General features: G+C 42.3%; 1 protein-coding gene across 1 annotated transcript; it reads right to left on the bottom strand.

The window, feature by feature from the left end:
* Positions 1 to 11,818, bottom strand: LOC149340075 (uncharacterized). The gene is made up of 5 exons (XM_089550648.1): positions 11,717 to 11,818; positions 8,522 to 8,694; positions 3,886 to 3,944; positions 1,302 to 1,367; positions 1 to 260 (listed from the first exon to the last, which is right to left on the bottom strand). Exons 1-5 carry the CDS (start codon positions 11,816 to 11,818, stop codon positions 1 to 3), a joined length of 660 nt encoding a protein of 219 aa, XP_089406774.1.
* Between the last annotated feature and the right edge of the window lie 7,756 nt (positions 11,819 to 19,574).

Raw genomic sequence — 19,574 nt, forward strand, 5'->3', positions numbered from 1 at the left:
TCAAGTGCAGGAGCGATAGACAGGGCACTGAGGGAACGGCGCGGCTTGCGGGTAGCGGGCGAACTGCATTCGGGGGCAGCCCAGCTCCTTCCGAGGTTTGCATTGGGATATCCCTTCGTCCTTGCTGCCTTTGTCGCAGGATCCGCAGTTGTCATTGCAGTCGTCGTAGCACGTCTTGAAGAGCAGCGTAGCTGCGTGCCAGCACAGCGACGAAGTGCCGAAAATCTTGTAAACCACGCGGTTTTTCTGAGACGGGAGTGCTGCAGGAATCAAAACACGCGCTCTTGATTTCCAAGTCACCCAGTCCGCAAAAAAGAAAAAAAACACAGAGGTGGAGCACATATTACCTGCTGTAAAATTCTATCACCTGGAAATGACTTTGCATTGCACAATTTAGCGGTAAGGTTTACATATCATGGTAGCAACAAAAACGGCACACGGGCACTTTGTTCCTCCCGTACTCTATAGCCTGTTTCACCCACAACTGGTTCAAACCTATAGAATATTGGGGCTATTCAATACCTTAAATTATGATGACCTGGACAGGTATAAAAAGAATCCGATTACATCAATATTAATTCGTTTTTATGGTCCACCACCTACAGTGGGACATTGTAGAGACAACGGGGACGTGACATTACCCAGATCATTAGCAGACTGAGGTAAGTAGAATGCAGCGTGAGGTCTAGGAAGAGCGACCTGACCCACACCGCAAAGAACGACCGGGGCGGATTATGAAAACAAATCAAAATATAATCGCCGTTTTATTTCGCCACCTTATTTCCTCCATTTCCACTCTTTTACACGCAAGAAGCTACCGATGTATTTCAGCGATAGCGGTGGTGGGAGGCTACAGACCCATGTGTCAAATGTATAACAAGAAAAAACATGCAAGGAATTAAAAGTGCTTGGTTTTATTTTCACTGCCCTGCACTGTTTATTCCTTGGTTGGCTAAATTCGGACTTCTTCAACATAGTGAACTTCCTTGGTTCCTCGTTGACTAAGCCTGAAACTTAAAAGCCGATATTTGAGCGTTTAGTTCTCTTCTATATAAGTTACGCATTAGTACGGAGCACTCTCTCAATAAGGTATCCCTGTTATTGTTTAAGGCACTCTTATCGGCCAAGTAATTCTCAGGGCATCGCTACTCTGCTCGGTAAGCTGCAAACAACGTGTTGGTCTTGCTTTTCGCACAGATGCATGTCACTCGCATATCTGGTACTTTTTACAAGGCGAGATTATAAAGAAAATATAATATTTCAACTCCTCAGTATTGAAGAAGACATCAAAATTTACTTACTTATTTTAAAGTAATAAGCTTGGCCGTCGTAAGGAGGCAGTACAACTTGCAAGCTTTCTTGCACGCCTGCAGTGTGAAGAAAACAATGACGACAAAGAAATAGCACAATTAAGTAGTGTAGACTGTCTATAATTCTGGATAAGTAGTACTTCGTGTTTTTTGTCCAATTTTCCTCATCTTTTATCTTCCTAGCACATTCTTCAAATGTTCAATCAAGAACTATTCAAGTTGCGTGATGTAAAGCTTCGCAGCAGATTTTTAACGATCTATGGCTGCATAAAGACCGTAATGTTCTTAAATATTTTGTACACAAAAATGAAACAAGCATGAGCATGTCCACCACGGTCCAAAGCAAGTCGTCGCTGTGAGCAACTGTTCATCCCGTGAGGCCATATCCGTTCTTGATTCAGTCTAATATATGCGTGGAGTACAACAATGACAAAGAATAACAAAAATAGTATCACCGTACGTAAAAATTTAATCAAGATTTTTAATGTGGTTTAGAAAAATGGAACTGTTGGGCAGCGATTGAATTTAGTGTGGTAAAGAATTTCATCATGTTATGCTGGTGAATATTGCGGAGAATCTCCTATAATAAGTACGTAGGTGTGAAGGAGTACATTAACAGGCTCAGAAAACCTAGTTTAATTAGTATTTTTTTTTAAATTATGCTTGGGGAATGTTTCATGTTCTACGCCACGATGAAAGACCTGATTAACAAGAACTGATCATTTTAGTGTAATTGGCTAAGAGGCCGACTGTTTGGACTGGAATAGAGTAGAAGGAAATGGAAGCCAAATGGCCTTTTTGTCATTAGTCTTAAGCTCTTTGTTTTGGAGATGTTGCAAAGGATACAGATGAGTGGAATATATGTTGCCTCAAGAAGAAATACAGTAACAAAGGTGGCTGTGACTGCACGAACAATATATTTTGTAGAAAAGATTGGACATGGCAATGAAACAAATGGTTATCTAAAACGACGCCCTGGAAATTAACACTGTTAGAAAGGGGTATCAAATTGTTACCGATTTTTCCTGATTCAGGCATAGTAATACTGCCTTGGGGGGAATGAGCTACTACGTGTGCTGTTTCTTGCAAATTTAAGAGCAGCAAGTTTTTGTCTACCATGCCTGAATATTTTTTAGATCGTTATTAAGTTGGACGTGAAGTTTACCAGTACATTTATGTCTCTTAAATATTTTTGCGATCCCCATATAGAAAGCGCTGAGTGTTAGAAAGTGGTTTAGGTAAGTCGTTAATGTTCGACAAAAAAGTACAGGGCCCAAAATAGATCCCTGAGGGAATACTTCATTCCCAACTTTAGTATATGAAACGCTGGTGTTCACTTCTACTACTTGGGTCGGTCAGTCATGTAGCTGTGAATAAATTCAAGTGCCGAACCACATATCCCGTACCGACTTAATACAGCTGAAATAATATGGTGAATAGAGTCAAAGGCTTTAGTGAGATCAATAACTAGGGCTCCGAGTAGTCAACCTTCACGAATGGTGTTTTTAACCGTTTCCGTGAAAGTTATAGGCGCAAATTCAGTACAATAAATTTGCCAGGCGCCGAACTGGTGAGGATAAAGTAAGTTAAATTTCGTTAGGTAGCTCATCAAAACCTTAAGGAAGATTTTTCGGAAACTTTGGTTAAGAAAAGAAGGATACAATTGGGACTATAATTACTGATTGAGTTGTCGCCTCCTTTAAAAACAGGAACTACCTTAGTAATCAGTAGTGAGTTAGAGAAAACGCCTGCCTTAGATTTTGCTAATTAGACCTGCAATAATGAGTGATACAATGTCAGAAACCGAATTTGCTTTCGAGGGCTATGAGGGCTAGGCCTGCACCAGTCACTTTAACTGACGCAATAAAAGCGTGTACTTCATCTCCTGTGGTGGGAGATAGATAAAAGGAATGAGGCAGCGTGACAGAGTATTCGAAAGGACGTCAGCTCGAAGGCTCCTACATGCACTAAAATAGATATTGAAAGAGTCAGCAATAGCAGCAAAAGTAGTGTATGTGTTCGTGCCACTTGTTATTGGTGAGAGTGAAAGATGAGGAGCATCTTTAGTAGAAAATGTTTAATCAACTGCCACTTTCGCTTGGTGTCAATCCCACTGTATTCATTTCGCATATCGTAAGCGTTGCTCATCATATAAATATATGAGTGCCAGATTTACGAGCTTAGCAGCCCATCAACAAACAGTTTTAGAGTCCTTTAACATTAAATTATTTATCTAGCCCCACATAGCTATTGTTCGCCTAAATGATAGGCAATTCAGAGACAAAATTCATGAAGACCAGATTCTTTTCTCGTATTGAAATGTTCCATAGCTAACTAATCCCTTATAGTGTCTCATCAAATTAAAAACAGATTTAAGTAGGTTGTCTGATTCTGCAACGCATTAGCAGCCGGAAAAAATGCAGCCAAACTAAGAAAAGAAGAGTTTCTCAGCGATGTTTAGAGTCGATAAAATGTCTTCATCACGAAGAAAGTATTATAGTTGCTAGTCCAGTGCATTAATGTCGACTAAGCAATCTCCCAGGTGAAAACTTTTAAAATGTATCAAAAAGCATACCATTGCTCACTGCTTTTATAATATCTGCTGACGGGTCATACTCAGCCGTGAAGTTTCCCCTGCAAGACATCAGCGTCTAAGACACACTTCAATCAATCAATCAATCAATCAATCAATCAATCAATCAATCAATCAATCAATCAATCAATCAATCAATCACTCAATCAATCAATCAAAATCAGATTTGTTCAAACGGTTAATAAAAAGAATACATGCGAATTATCTGAGCCCTTAGCCTTCTCGGCTAGACTTGGGCCCATGCAGGAAGTGCCAATATATTATAGCGAGACAACTCAGTATTATACAGCAGTTATGCGACAGTTATACACACAGAAAAGCGAAATACTCAAGAAATTATACAATAGTTAGGAGGACAAAAACAAAAAAATAAAATAATGAGTGCATCCAAGAGAAACACTGATTTATAGTGGAGTCGAACATTGCTGGCTCTGAAAAAACTTCTTTATTTTGGCGATTGACAATTGACCTATATTTAAGTTAGTTGGCAGTTGGTTCTAAATTTTAGCACTTGCATAGGCAATAGTTCTTTTACCGCACACATTATTCACAACTGGAAGGCTAAAACGACAACTGAAAAAATTTCTAGTTGGACGAGATTGATAAACGAAAACAGATGATGACAGTGGGATGTTATGGTTTAGTATATGTATAACCACGCAAGCTAGTTTGAAATCCCGAATAGCACAGAAAGGTGTAATGTCTAGGTCACGAAAGAGCGGAGCGGATCTACCTGTGCGTTTACTATGTGTTATTATACGAAGGGCTCTATTTTGTAAAATTGCTGCTTGATTTAAGTAACTGTTAAACATAACTCCCCAGGACTCTATACAGTAAGTCATATCGTTTTAAAAAAGGCAATAATGCAAAATTTTTAATCTGCGAAGCGAGAAGAACTTTCTAGCTTTTATTAAGACAAACCAAGACCGCCTCGATTTACTGCCTACACGATTTATGTGAGGACTAATATTGAAAGCTGAATCTAGAGTTACACCAAGATATACCTGTTGACCGACTCCTTCGAGGGGGTTTGCGCCTATTCGTAACTCATTTAAACTATTTGAGTTTTTATATAGACTGGAGAAGACAATATATTTAGTCTTTGAGGTGTGAATTGTTCATTTATTGTGTAGAAACCACTGGCATATCAGAGAAAGATCCGTATTAGCGTGCGTTTCGACCATATTAGCTTCATGGCTAGAGAACAGAAGGGCTGTATCATCAGCATACATAATAGTTTGGGCATAATTCAGAGCACCTGGCAGATCATTAATGTACAAACAAAAGAGTAATGGTCCCAGTACCGAACCCTGAGGCACGCCTCATAGGATGGAATGAACGCTTGATACGGATTTGTCGATTTTCACACACTGCTTGTGGCCAGAAAGATAGCTTTCGAAAAACTGCTTTGATTGACCTCTGAATCCACACCAGTGTAATTTTGATAGTAGTATATCCTTGTTCACAGTGTCACACGCTTTTTTAATATCAATAAAAATACCAACTACATACCCTTCATTATTTAATGCTTTGTTGATAAATTCACTTAAACACTGTTCAGCTATGGAAGTACATCTGTTTTTCCTGAATCCATGCTGGTTGTCTACTAGTACGTTATATTTATCTAAAAAATGTGTAAAACGTTGAATCAATAACTTTTCAAATAATGTGTTAAGGGCGCTAAATATTGATACTGGTTGATAGTTCTGGATGTTATCCTTACTACCGGACTTGTATATGGAAGTGATTTGCGCTTTTTTAAATGCGTCTGGATATGGTCGTGTAGAAGGAAGCATTAAATAATTTTTTAAATGCTCACTGAGTTCCCCAATGTGCTGTTTAATGACGAGTAAGGTGATCTTATCTTTACCTGGTGTTCTTCTTCCGGTCATTGTTTTAACAGTAAAAATGATTTCATCACGAGTAATGTCATCAAAAACAAAAGAATTAAGTACAGGAGTTGGGAGCTCGGGGGCTTCGTGCATATTTAGTTGTTTCGCAAGAGTTGGACCTATATTACAGAAGTATTGATTAAAGTCTTCCGCAAGGCTTTCTGTGGCTCTAGTTGGTGGGATAATTCCTGTCAGTATATAATCCTTCTCTCGAACTGTAATCAAATATTTATCAAATATTACGCGGAGCATGCTGGTTGCTTTCTATAAGAGTTGTATGATACTTCTTTTTTGATTTTCTATGTAAGGCTAGAGCTTTATTTCTATTTATTTTATATTGTATCAGATAGTATTCATTGGCTTTGACCTCCTTGTGTTTTCTATACCATTTATCTTTAGTTTGTATAGCGTCTAAGACCTCAGTCCTTCGCCAAGGACATATTGGATCAGAATAATAAGATTTTGCATCAATACTTGTTTCTTTAAAGCACGATGATATAACATTTATGAGGTGGTCGAATTCTTTATTAATATTTGTACTGTTCCCAACATTTGTCTCTAGAGTGCATATATGGGAACTTGAAAGGGAGCTTAAAGCATGCAGAACCAGTTTCATACCTTAAAGCTCACTATAGAATTAGCTGGATCTTGAGAACTTTCAGAATACATATCGAACAACATCTCACTTTAAAATGCATAAAATTTACATGCTACGGGTAATACAGCTGCTAACATTCCATATTTTGTATCGAGTGCATAGTGACACAGAAACCTCATTGATTTTGAGCGCTCATTTAAAGCTTTGTGTAAATGTTTATTAATAATTTTTCTAGGCCATAATCCAAAATCTGAAATAGAAACGAATCGTCACGATACTGCAGCCTTCTTCCCTCGGAGACCGATTGCAGCAGCACGCATTTAGGCGCTGGATTGGTAAATTTTTTTAACAGTCGTCCAGGAAAACTTCAAATTGGCAAGAATTCTTGCCAATTTTATTCGAAAACTACGAAAAATTGAGAACACATAACATTCATTTTGAAATATATTGAAAATGTGCGTTTTTTTTCAGCGACTGGAATAGCGAAGTATTGAATTCACTACAGCAAGATTTCAAATATTTCGACGGCTCTAATTAAAGGATATGACTGCCAAACTGCGGCCAGTTAATATATTCGCCCGCCTTAACGACCAATGTCTGCATTCGGTTTCTTTTTTTCATCTACCTGACCTTCTCTATTTCCGTACGCAAGCTCGTTTTCACATCATCGAATACGTGCTACCGCATACGGGCTACCGCAAACAATGGCTAGCACAAGCTTTTGGGCTGGTTGGTATTGCATCCTCTTCAGCAGCGCGTATAAGTACATAGACAGAGCACAGAAAGACACGAAGTCAAAGTGCAGAACTTTCGCTTTAATTTCGAAACTCACCACACTAATCACCAAGCCATGTGTTCATATTTTAACTATGGTGGACGTTTCTTTTCAGCGGTTGTATGTTCTATTTTTTGGATATTTTGAATCAAAGTTGAAATTAAGCGCTTGGTTGCCTTTGTGTTTTTCTGTGCTCTGTTCTCGTGCTGCTATGCATTGCTGAAGACGACCCTAACGGAAGCCCCCTACGCTTTCCTGACTTGAAATTTCGGGCCTTGAGGAAACATTAGTCGGAATAAAGTTATTTATTTCTTTATTTATCACCATACCCACCGCGCCATTGTCTGGCATTACAGGGAGGGGGGTTGAAAGAGAAAAAGTATACAAATGTCACCGCGTGCAGGTGGTCACAAAAATATAACATTGAAATAGAAAGAACACGGAATTATTAAACATGAAAAATGGCACAACATTGAAGAAAATGAATCATTTGATAATATGGACACTACTTCCTTAGGCAGCTTGTTTCATTCCGAAATCGTTTCGTGGAAAAAAGTCATTTTGAAAAGGTAAGTCCGTCATCTGTATTTTTTAATTTAAAGTGAATGATCTCTCTGTAAAGACACATAATAAGGGTTGACTATATATTTGGTTCTCTGTATTCCAGTTCTTGAATGAAATATATTATGAAATAATTTTAAACGCAGAACATTCATACGTTTCTGAAGTGCGTCCTTACCCAAAGCTTTCTTCGCGCTCGTTGGACTAAAATATAGCCCATAGTTATTGAAAACAAAATGAACGGCCAAATTCTGAACTCTTTCTAGCTTTTGAATGTCAAGAAAGAATTTCGGATTCCAGGCTGTGCAAGCATACTCAATTATGCTTCTAACATTTGTATTGTACAGCACTTCTTTGTTCTTTAAAGGGAAAAATTTAGCGTTACGTCGCAGAAAGCCCAAGACACGACAGGCTTTGGCAGTAACGAAATTCACGTGGAAAAGCGAGACATTGAACTGGTTAAATATACACCAAGATATTTAAATTTCAACACTGAAAGTAGTCTACTATTATTCATGTTATAAGTGAAATTATGGCGAACCTTCTTTTCAGTCAAACACATATCTACAGATTTTTGTAAACTAACGTCCATTCCACAGTTCTCACACCTCTCGGCTTGAAGGCTTTCAGAATTTTTCTATACACTTGCCCTGCTCAGAGCAACGATGCTTATACGAATACGTAGCCACGGCCCTTTATTTCTACAATAATTTATTCCTGCTGCAAGTTACCATGTTCACAGCGAACGTTAGCGCAGTTCTTTTCCTCGTTAGACTCCAAGCGTGTACTCACATCACATAGCTGTCAGGCTTTCCGCGTGTTTCAAGCCAATTCGGGCCGCTGACCTTGTTGTTCTTGGGCTTAGTGCCGTCCCATAGGGCGGCCAAGTTCACGCCGTCCTCCGGTTCAACTGTCACATCCGACCGGTAGCATAGGTACGTCATCAACGGTTGCCTCTGCGTCCGCTGCAGCGGGTGAGTGCGATTACTTAAATAATGCGTGAACCTTGAGTGGGAGTGGAGCAATCTGAGGGGAAGGCGGGATATGCTCGGTAAATAGAAATATTTGGCGATTACCCCGCTCTGACGAATGGTGGCTACTCAATCATTTCGTCGAACACGAAACAATAGCGCAAGAAACGCAGCCCATAAGCCATTTAATAAATCTGTGTGTTGTAGCACTGCATTAGCAGCAGAAGAAGAAACGTAAAGTGAAAGAACCTTCTCCATAAGAGGGCCAATACGGGCTGGTTGGTACATGTTTTACGAATAGGAAAAAACAGCGCAATGAAAGACGACACAAGAGAAGGACAAAACACCAGCGCTGCAGAAATTTTTGACGTGTTGTGTTATGAACTTAATGACCTGCAATTGCCTTCAGAGCTCCCCTCTAATAATAGGCTCAAGTTTTTAAACATGGAACTGACAATTTCTAACAACCATATTTGTTGGGCATACTCGCCGCGGTCCAGGAAGAGCCTTCTCCCTTTCCTGTCAGCTCACTCTAAGATTGTTAAGCGTGGTATCGCCAAGGCATGCCTAAGAGCCGCACTGCAAAGATCAAGTCTGCATCAGAAAAAGACAGATTCTACGCACAGGTGAACAGCCTATCTGCAGCAGGGTACCCCAAGAAGATGGTGTCAAATGTTGCTGAGTCCCTGCTTGCTGAATGTAGTCTACGAAAGACCAAGCGCACCGATGCAGGTCAGGCAGAAAGAAAGAGAACAGTGTGCATCCCGTATGTGCACAAAGTTTCGCACAGTCTAAAGAAGATAGTGAGCAAAGAAGGCGTTAGGCTGGTTTTTTCAGCCAGGAATAAACTTAGCGAATTGTGCAAACGTGTTAATGAGGATGGAAGTAAAAAAGGCTGCCAGAACAGGCATAAGCGGAAGTTTGTTCAGTGTCGTGTTGGTGTCGTTTACAAGATCCCGACCTCTTGTGGCAGTTTCTACAGCGGTGAGACGGGACGATGCATCAACGATAGACTACGTGAACATGCAAAAGATGTAGAAAACAAGTCTCGCAGAAACCATCTTGCTGTGCACTGTGTTGAGTGTGAAGATTGCGAAGCGCATCTCAACCGGACCACTACCATCGCCCGTTATAAAGATGAGACCACGAGGCTCGATTCGGAGGCTTGCCATATCAAAACGCTAGGTAACACATGTATCAGCTGCCCATCGACAAATCTACTACCTAAGGAACTTGCATACCTTAATCAGTGACGTGCCTTTTTTCAGTCAAGTTGTGTCATTGTGCGGTATCTTTCTGTCATGCTTATTTTGTGTTTTTACTCGTGCCATTTCATTTATTTGCTGCCTCACCTGTAGCAATAAACCAGTTGGTTGTTAGTAAACGCTGGTGTTTTGTCCTTCCCTTGTGTTGTCTTTCATTGCGCTGTTTTATCCTATTTGTAAAACCTTCTCCGTTCATTTCAGAGCAATGAGGAATCAACAATAGCTATTAATTGGGTTGAATATGCATAAATATTTAGTCCTTTTGCGAAACTCGATAGTCGATGCCAGGCCTGCTGAGCTTTATTGAAAACTTTAAATCAATAGTGCGCAATTTTGCGCAAGCTTTCTAACAACGAGCTTCTTTAAAAGCGTTCCCTGGTCGCTTATTTTGAGCTAAATAATTTTCTTCGGGAATCGCTGCTTCAAGGAATGCTAGGTCTACCATTTCATGCAGTTAATTTGTGGAAGACTGAGAGGTTCCTTTCTTATAGCGCTGGAAAAGAAAAGTTCCTGTTTGAGTGGACTATCGTAATCACTTTGGAATCCCAAAAAGTCGCAATTCGTATATAACCTGTATAACATTGACAGTTGTTCAGAAGACTGAAACTCGGAAGATAGTGAAAATTCTCCATTATGGTTCAAGCGGAACCTAGTCGCATACGCAAGAGATGTCTTACTGCATCTTCTCAGCAGTTTTACAGTGTGATTGTTCTGAAACCCTAAATCTCTACTTAAAAAAAAAAATCTTCCTCCACATCCCAAGAATTCAGGGCGTATGTGGTGAGTCGGTTTTAACGTACCAAAGGTGCAGATTAGCTTTCAGATACGTCTCGTCATAGTGGAGGGCTTGGAATTAACTTCGACCAATTTCAGATTTTTTAATGGGCACTGACATCACACATCGCATGAGAGCTTTTGGATTTCGGTATCTGGATTTGTTGCCACGGCCTTTGGTTAGCTGGCCGAACGCTATAGACACTCGACCACCACAGCAGGCCACAGTCGAAAATTGTGCTTTTCAACATATCAGCACCAACTATTTGGTTACAATGGGCTAATGTCGAAAGATCTGCTTTTTTCTCCTAGCGGTGAGACAGCTTTGAGGGCCGTGCAGCTTTACCGGACCATTGCACACTTTGTCAGAAAAAAATATTTAAAAAAATGCAAGTCTTTACTCGACAATACACCGCTGACGACAGCCTACTCCCATAACCTCGATAAAGAAGGAAATCATTATTGGCTTCAATGCAAACCGCTAACAGTTGAATGGAAAGAGTACTAACGGAAGACAATGCTCTGTAGCAGACTGCAAGGATTGCGGAATAAGCCAGAATAAGTGAGTGGTGAAGACTGAGCACAAACACTCTATTGCAGACAAATATGCTTTAAAACGTAAGACTGCACGCATACAGATGCAGGTAATAGCAACGCACAAAAAAAATGAAGTAAAGAAACGTGCACTACGTTAGTATGCCTTTGATACAATATAACCTTATGCAAGTAAAGAACCGCAATATCCCATTTTGTATATATCCGTTCCACCAATGCATTCAGATATTTCAGGCAACATACTTTTCCTTAGAGCTGCAGTTAAGGGTGCCTGAAAAGCACTCAAAAGTGCTTTATTTCTTTTCTGCGCCTCTTCAGCAACTGTTCACGCAACAGAACCAATAGAAAGCTACAGCAACCAGGCATTTAGAAACCTGTATGCTATAGGACTGAATAAACTTTAAAATCAAAGCGATACTCACCTCATAAAACGCTCTGGTGTAACTTGCTTCCGCTGCCGAGAATACGAGGACGGCGAAGACGGCGCAAAGCAACCAGAGCTCCGCTAACTTCTTTGCAGTCATCGCAGAGATGGCAGGTCTGAAATTACACATGTTGCTTGCATATACAGAGATTTCATGCACGAAAAACAAATGGGACCAGCGCTACCATTCGTAGCTTTTGTTATCTTTATGTAGCACACTTATTTGTTATATCTAATGGACATTCCGGTGCGCGGAGAGTAAGTGAGAGAGGAAACAGCTCTCTCATCACTGATCTACGGGCATTCGCCTCGTTCTGCTGGCGGTAACCTGATCAGAGGCATGCTCGACAATGAATAATATAAACTGCCGTTAACTCATTCATAACCAAAGATTTACGAGTCGATGCGCCTGAAAAAGCGACTTTGTGTTTTCACTGCCTTAGCAAAATGCAGTTTCATTTAACATTCATGGCAAATCATTCCTGGCACACAAGAAAGAGGCATAGATAGACATAAAATACACCACAAACCGGGAATCATTTGCTATGCGTAACCTACTAGCCCACCAGTTCATCCTGAGCAATTCACGGTTAAGAAGAAACGGCGTCACGTACGAGTCTTCCTTATCCCTGGTTCTTCGTTTTAGTAGCCGCGTTGCGTTTTTTCGGAAAAGAAGCTAGATCTGCCGAGGTGGGACAATATCAGCTTAAGTTTGCTTTAAAGATACTGCAGAAACATAATTAACGCAGTTCAGCCACTAACTGCCCTTTCATTATATCGCCGTCACTGAGGAATTAACGCACACTCCGTAGAAGCCCAACTAGAATATACTACCTTGTTTAACAAAGCGCTGCCCAGCACTTGCCTAATGTGGTTAGCAAGTCACAATACTCGTAGGCTTAGGGATGTGCGGGGTGCGGGGGCCGCTTTATAGCCCATATTGAGGACACTTGGCTTTGCAGTAAGTAGTTCACAGTCGCACGAGGTCCTGATCCCGTTTTTTACATCTAGGTTACAAAAGTAGAGCCAAAATCTCACAAATTGCAAATAGAAGCTGTTGATTATTACCTTCATTTAACTTATACTCCGTTTCATACATAGCAGTCAACGCAGCCAAGGCTGCGGCGCCTGTTCGCGCTCCTCGTCCGCATCGTAATGTAGTGCGTCAAAAGTAAAAATCGTAATGAACTCAGAATTAAAGTAAATGTTGGTTGATATTGTGGTATAATGATAACAGTGTTTTATTTTGCAAAAAGATTGCTTTTTCTTTAATTTTCTACAAAACAGAGTGCCTTGGTTCTGGGGGTTTTTTACCGGTCCCTCCTGTATCAGGCTTTCGCAGCTAGGCCGGCCGCGCAGGCCGGCCGGTCATGTCGTCTGCTTGAGTGGTTCACCTGAAGCATTTCCTTCCTCCGAGACCTGGTGCGCTGTTCTTTTTTGTTTAAAAATCACCGACCGTACAACCGCTGTATGCCACTCACATGATAAGCGTAGCAAATGTTATATATATCATTCCTTAACCTACAGCACAAGTTTCAACACTCTTGTGAGTTGTGGCAGCAGTGAAAAACAACGATAGTAGAATACGATCGAGCAAATGGACAACTTTAGTTAAAAAGATGATATTTACAAAGATTAAAAACATCAGAGCGGATGTCAACAATAAAATGCCAGCCACAACGTTCACTCACGCTGCGCTTACATCTCATTGGTGCGTAAGAAGCCCGAATTTTTACTCGTTTATATTGTTACCGCGAGAGGACGATGACGAACCTCTTTGTGCGCCCTATTCAGACACCACGGAACCTCGTCGTCAGCTTCTCACGATAACAATGCCAACTGCAGCGGCAAGTGCGCTAATATACGACACCACTTGTTGCGTTCGATGACCTGCGCAGCGGAATCTCTGCTCACGGCCCAAATACACAGCTTTCAACTATCCCCATCTCACCGCACTAGCTCACACCCATAACACACCGAATCCGACATCTAATACAAAACATTACTACGAACGGAAGCACATCAAAGAATTTTCCTTGTGACAACAGCTCAAAAGTGGAGACTTCCCGAATCAGACGCCGCTCACTTTAGAGCCGCTGAGTACGCCGATCAATGTCGGGTTGCCGCTAGCCGAGGCTGCTCGGAATAATCGACTCCGCACTGAATTCTATCACCACACAATTTATGATTCATTGCGTGCCGCATGTAAAAGAGTGACTGATCGCCCGAGAACAGCACTTCGCAATCACGTCCGTCGCCAATACACTACACTGCTTTTTCCCTTCGACACAAGTAGGCAGCGCAAGTAAAGAGCGCAGTGTTTTTCAAAGTAGGCATTAGAGTTTGACAGTTTCGACTTTCTGTGAAAGCCTCCAAGGCACTGCTAAGCTTCTTTCGGACTTCTGGCCTGCACGATAGGTTGTGACTTCACCGAACGCTGACTTTTTAGAGTGTCTCCAATTTTCTGTTACTCCCCTTTCTCTTTCATTTGTTTATCCCCTCACCCCCCCTTCCCCCCGTGTAGGGTAGCAAACCGATTATTATTCGGGTTAATCTCCCTGCCTTTCCTCTTCTACCTAATCATCCATCATCATTCGACTTTCTACCTAATGTTAATTATAAGAAAAATAAAAAAGAAATAAAAAAACGAGCCAAGCCGGGAGTCGAACCCAGGCCCTTTGTAAAATGAACACACAGGCGCGCGCTTCGTACCACTCAGCCACGACGCTTTTTTTTTTCTTCAATATCGTATTTATTACAGTGATGTAATGTTCTGTGTACATGAACTATATACAAGCCATTATGAAAACAGCGTTAAACAATACATATTGAAAAGACCATGCGCTAGAAAAGGGGCAATGCAGAGCACATCACTAATAGTGAGTGCCACTCCGGTTGGTACTCAGCCAAGGCATACACGTCTGTTAGATGAACAACCTGTAAGGGATCGGTAGTGTACGCGGGGTCATCGGAACGCGGCTGGGGGCCCTCAAAGCGAAGCGTCTCCTTCCTTGGAACGCGGCCGCTCGCGAACGCGCCGGGAACTACGGGTGTCCCCCCTCCCCGCGGTACCGATTCGCGCACGTGCTGGCACGAATTTGTATTTGTGTTTGTTTTTACTTTTAGTTTGCAATGGAAAGGGCGTTTTGCCCTACGGAAGCTGGGGTTCTGGGCTAAGGTGAGATGGTATGCATCGTAGGCTACGCCGAGTAGGGGCCTCCCCTAGTGTTAGCCAGTTCCGCCTTTTTGTTGGTTGTCCTTTTTGCCGCTTAATATGTCTCGAGTGCCTAAACTTGTATATGCAATGTAAATAGCTGTATATAAATTTTCAAGTATTCGCCTTACCCCTGCGTGTCAACTGATCACAAGACCGCCTCTGACGGGGCACCCCTGGTGCGAAGATCAAGCTTCAGTCTTCGAGTTAAACCGACCGTCTCGGGCGAGGCACCCCTGGTGCAAGGAAAGGAGAAGAACCTGAAATTTACTGGCGCAGTCGACAGGATTCTGCGGCCATCAGAAGACGGCGCAGGAAGAAGACTGAAGGCAGGGACAAAGGCGACGATCAGGCAAGAGCAGCGTTCGAGAACGGAACCAACATTAGAACTGTTCTTTTTTCTCCAGGAGGATTGGTATGGTGCAGTTCACTTAAAGCTACGAAGTCCTTATACATGCCCTTGGGTTTTTCCACTTACAAGGTGTTTTGTGTGGCGACGTCCTGTCTGTCGTAGTGTTGTAGTACTGAGCTGTGATGGAGCCGTCTTAGTATTCTTTGCATAACTATCACAACATTCGCTTGATTTCAAAATACGCTTTGGTTTTTTAGGTCACGGTACATTATAGCTATTAAAACCTGCTCAGAGACACCGAATTTTTATCTTGAAATATGAAATCTGAAAGCAAGTTTTTTGATCTAGGCACGCCTCAGCGAAAAACAGGATATATGGCCTCACTTGTCAGCCTCTTTTGATTCACACTTGTTGAGCACAGGTATGAAAAATAACACGTGATCCGAAGAGCATACGAGTTTGTCTCAAGCATTTGGTTATGGTCTCAACTGGAGGTGGTCGCTTCACAATAGTATGGTGCCTTTCCTCGAAAGCTGGGCGGTGGCCAACGGCATCCACGCTTAATAAACATGCAGCATACCTACTCATTCACTGCTGGTGCTTCGCGGGAAGGTGCCGTCCGTCTTGCTGCTGCATATCAAGTTTGCAACTTTCCCATGAAGTGCTTTTGACGACACTTTTATGTGGGGCTAAAGTTTTATAGTCATAAGTATAGCTGAACCACCCTACCCTTTATTATTTTGGGATCTAAAGTTTCAGACAGCTCAAAAAGGCACAGCTGCGCTTTCAAGGGCAGCAGCGATACACGGCGCACAGACGGAACGTCTCGGCTCGCGGGAAGCGGCTGAACTGCCTCTGGGAGCAGTCCAGCTCTTTGCGAATCTTGCTCGTGATATCCCCTCGTCCTTGCAACCTCTGGCACAGGAGTGGAAGTCATCGTCATCGTAGCGAGTCTTACAGAGCACCGAAGCTGCGTTTAGGCACATCGTCGAAGTGTCGTAAATTTGGTACAGCATGCGGTTTTTCTGAGACGTGATGGCTGCAGGAGTAAAAACACGCGGTCTTAATTTGCGAGCCCACCAGTAGGACAGCCCGAAGAAACAAACAGAACTTTCAACACATGTTACCCAGTGTCAAGGTGCGCCGAGTTCCAGGTGTATTGCAATCGACTATTCATCGGTAAGGGTTATACCGCAAGGAAGAGGCAGGATGCGAGTATGTGTGGGTAGGCACGCCTGGTGTTTGTCCCGTGCTGTATAACCGTATATTTCACGAGCATATAGTCGTAACCACTAATATAATGAGACTATTCGATATCTCAGATGCTGAGGACCTGGAAAAATATCCGAGAGCTTCACAAAGTATTTTTTATTCCATATTTATGGCCCATCGCTTAGAGTGGCACATTCCAGGGACAACGGACAGAAACACCGGCTGTCTAGCCCCACATTTTCTTGTCGCAAGCTCCTTAAAAATGTTATAATTTTATATGTATCACTATCTTTGTGCCCTGCAGTCTTCTGCGTTCATTCTCGCGCTGTTTCCATTTACTGGGTCCAACCACCTGGCCCAAGCGTCCGTCAGCACGCTCAGTGTGCCCATCAGGCGTTTCCTTATCTTCGCGCGCTGTGTGAGGAAATAATAGCTCATTTCTACGGCCGAGCAGGCTCACCGAAGAAAAAGCCCTCGAGTTTTAGTTCGGCCTACCTGATTGCTCAGAGCCAATTCAGCCGGATGAATATTCTTCATGTATTGATAGAAGTAAATCCAACGGACAAATTTTGTGGACAAAGAGAGACACAAATGTAGCCGTTAAATACATTCCTGCATTTATAACAAAAAAAATGAAAATACATGTATGCACACAAACTTTTTTACCTTGAACTATTAAATCTGAAAAACGAAATTATTTAACCCATGTGCATCACAATGAAAAACAAAAATGTAGACTCACTTGTCAGTCTCTTCCAAACGGCAAGTAAAAAATCCTGAGATATAGATGGAAACACGAAATAAAGTGTGCGCCGGGGGTATCCGCGGGCGAGCCTTCGTTTATTGTTTGAACGAAAGGTACGCCACCTCACGATGGTGTGTCATCTGTCCCAGAAAGACAGGCTGAGGGCGAAAGCCGCCAAGCTTCAACGGACACGTAGCGTCATTACTCATGCGGAGCAGGCGCGCCACACGAAAGCACCCTCCGCCCAGTTGTCGCACATAAATTCTTCAAATCACTAGGAAAGGGCTTTTAAACATTTTTATCCGAATAGGTGATTCTCCCTGCCATGCTTTATTTCGTAAAATGGGATTGCATGCAGCTCAGAAAGGCGCTGCTGTACTTTCAAGTACAAGAGCGATAGACGGGGCACTGAGGGAACGGCGCGGCTTGCGGGTAGCGGGCGAACTGCATCTGGGGGCAGCCCAGCTCCTTCCGAGGTTTGCATTGGGATATCCCATCGTCCTTCCTGCCTTTGTCGCAGGATCCGCAGTTGTCATTGCAGTCGTCGTAGCACGTCTTGAATAGCAGCGTAGCTGCGTGCCAGCACAGCGACGAAGTGCCGTAAATCTTGTAAACCACGCGGTTTTTCTGAGACGGGAGTGCTGCAGGAATAAAAACACCCGCTCTTGATTTCCGAGTCGCCCAATGGCGCGAACCGCAAAAAAGAAGAAACACAGAGGTGGAACACATATTAGCTGCTGTAAAGTTCTATCGCCTGGAAATGGCTTTGCATTGCACAATTCAGCGGTAAGGTTTAGATATCACAGTACCAATAAAAATGGGCACGGGAGCTCTTTGTTCCTCCCGTGCTGTACAGCCTAATGTTTCACCCACAACTAGTTAAAACGTATGGAATATCGGGGCTATTTAATATCTTAATTTATGATGACCTGGGAAGGTATAAAAAAGAATCCGATTACATCCATTTTAATTCGTTTTTATTATCCACCACCTAAAGTGGGATATTGTAGAGACAACGGGGATGTGACATTACCCAGATCATTAGCAGATTGAGGTAAGTAGCACCTCACCTCACCTCGTCGCCAGACGTACCACCGACCGAGCAAAGCAAAACAAATGCGCCTTTAGAGAGCCTGAGGCACCGAGAGATCTGCGCTCAAATTTCGGATTAGGGAGAATTGCAATCTTCTTTAGAATTTTTGACAAGTTGGCACAAGACATACTCACGCAAGCACTCACTAATCTGCTTATCTTTTCCACTTCGATGATTAGTCGTGTACGCTTGTCCGTTCCCGGCTAAAGAAACGCTTCTTAAGGTGTGGCTTACAGCTTTTACAGGTGTTGCTATGTTTGGCAAGCTGTCCATCACGTTCATTCTTAATTTTTTATTTTGGAATTACGCTCCCGAAGGCGGCCGTCAAGCCAACGACTGGTTTGACCCGCGTAGTGTTGTTCGCGCGAGAGTGGAATTTCATGCCCAACATCTAGTTTCCATTCAATAAACGGAACTTGATGCTTCTTTTTGCATTCATTAGGCACATTACGGTCAGGTCTACTTAACTTGCACAGCTTTTTAAGGGACTGAGGAAATAATCTGTAACTCTGTCCGTTTTGCGGTTTACTCCAGATTATGGTTTATGGGGGTTTAACGACTCAGGCTGAGGGACGCCATAGTGAAGGGCTCAGGAAATTTCGACCAACTGGGGTTCTTTTAACGTGGACTGACATCGCACTGTACACGGGCCTCCAGAATTTCGCCCCCATCAAAATTAGACTGCCGCGGCCGGGATCGAACCCGCGTCTTTCGGGTCAGCAGCCGAGAGCCATAACCGCTGAGGCACCGCGGCTGCTAACTGAGGTTATGAGAGATACTCTGCGTATAAGGAATCATTGCAAGTGATTTCTATTTTTGAGAGGACGGACGGGCACATGCTTTATCGGGGGGTTAAATTTTTTAACAATATTTCTGCAATAAAGACGTTTATAATTAAAATGTCAACAGGATTGTTGAGGGCGTTATGAAACCAAAAAGATTTGCAATTTCTCCCTTCCCTACTTTGAAATGAGCTCAATTGAAGGGTAACAATGCTTACTATTGCGTGGTTCATAGGACCAAGAGGTTGGACCAAGCCGAAAGATGAAGATAATGACCAGAAATCGGAGCCTGTTGTTAGAAGTTAGTTAGAATTTTAAAACAAGCGGCTTAAAGCTTTGTTTGAGCACGGCAAGTGTATTAAAAGCACTGCATTCAAAAGAATACTGGCCACTGTCAATAAAAATTCGGAAGTCATCAATCTATCTAAATTTCTAGCTGCATTAAAACACGCTGTGCG

This window comes from Amblyomma mixtum, chromosome 6, assembly GCF_055824585.1.
Source record: "Amblyomma mixtum isolate Tamu chromosome 6, ASM5582458v1, whole genome shotgun sequence".
Lineage (NCBI taxonomy): Eukaryota > Metazoa > Arthropoda > Arachnida > Ixodida > Ixodidae > Amblyomma > Amblyomma mixtum.

Coding starts and splice junctions, on each gene's coding strand:
- LOC149340075 (XM_089550648.1), bottom strand. CDS start 11,818: ATGACTGCAAAGAAGTTAGCGGAGCTCTGGTTGCTTTGCGCCGTCTTC. Junction 3,945..8,521: donor AAGCCTGACAGCTATGTGAT/GTGAGTACACGC, acceptor GATGTCTTGCAG/GGGAAACTTCACGGCTGAGT. Junction 261..1,301: donor AGCTTATTACTTTAAAATAA/GTAAGTAAATTT, acceptor TGATTCCTGCAG/CACTCCCGTCTCAGAAAAAC.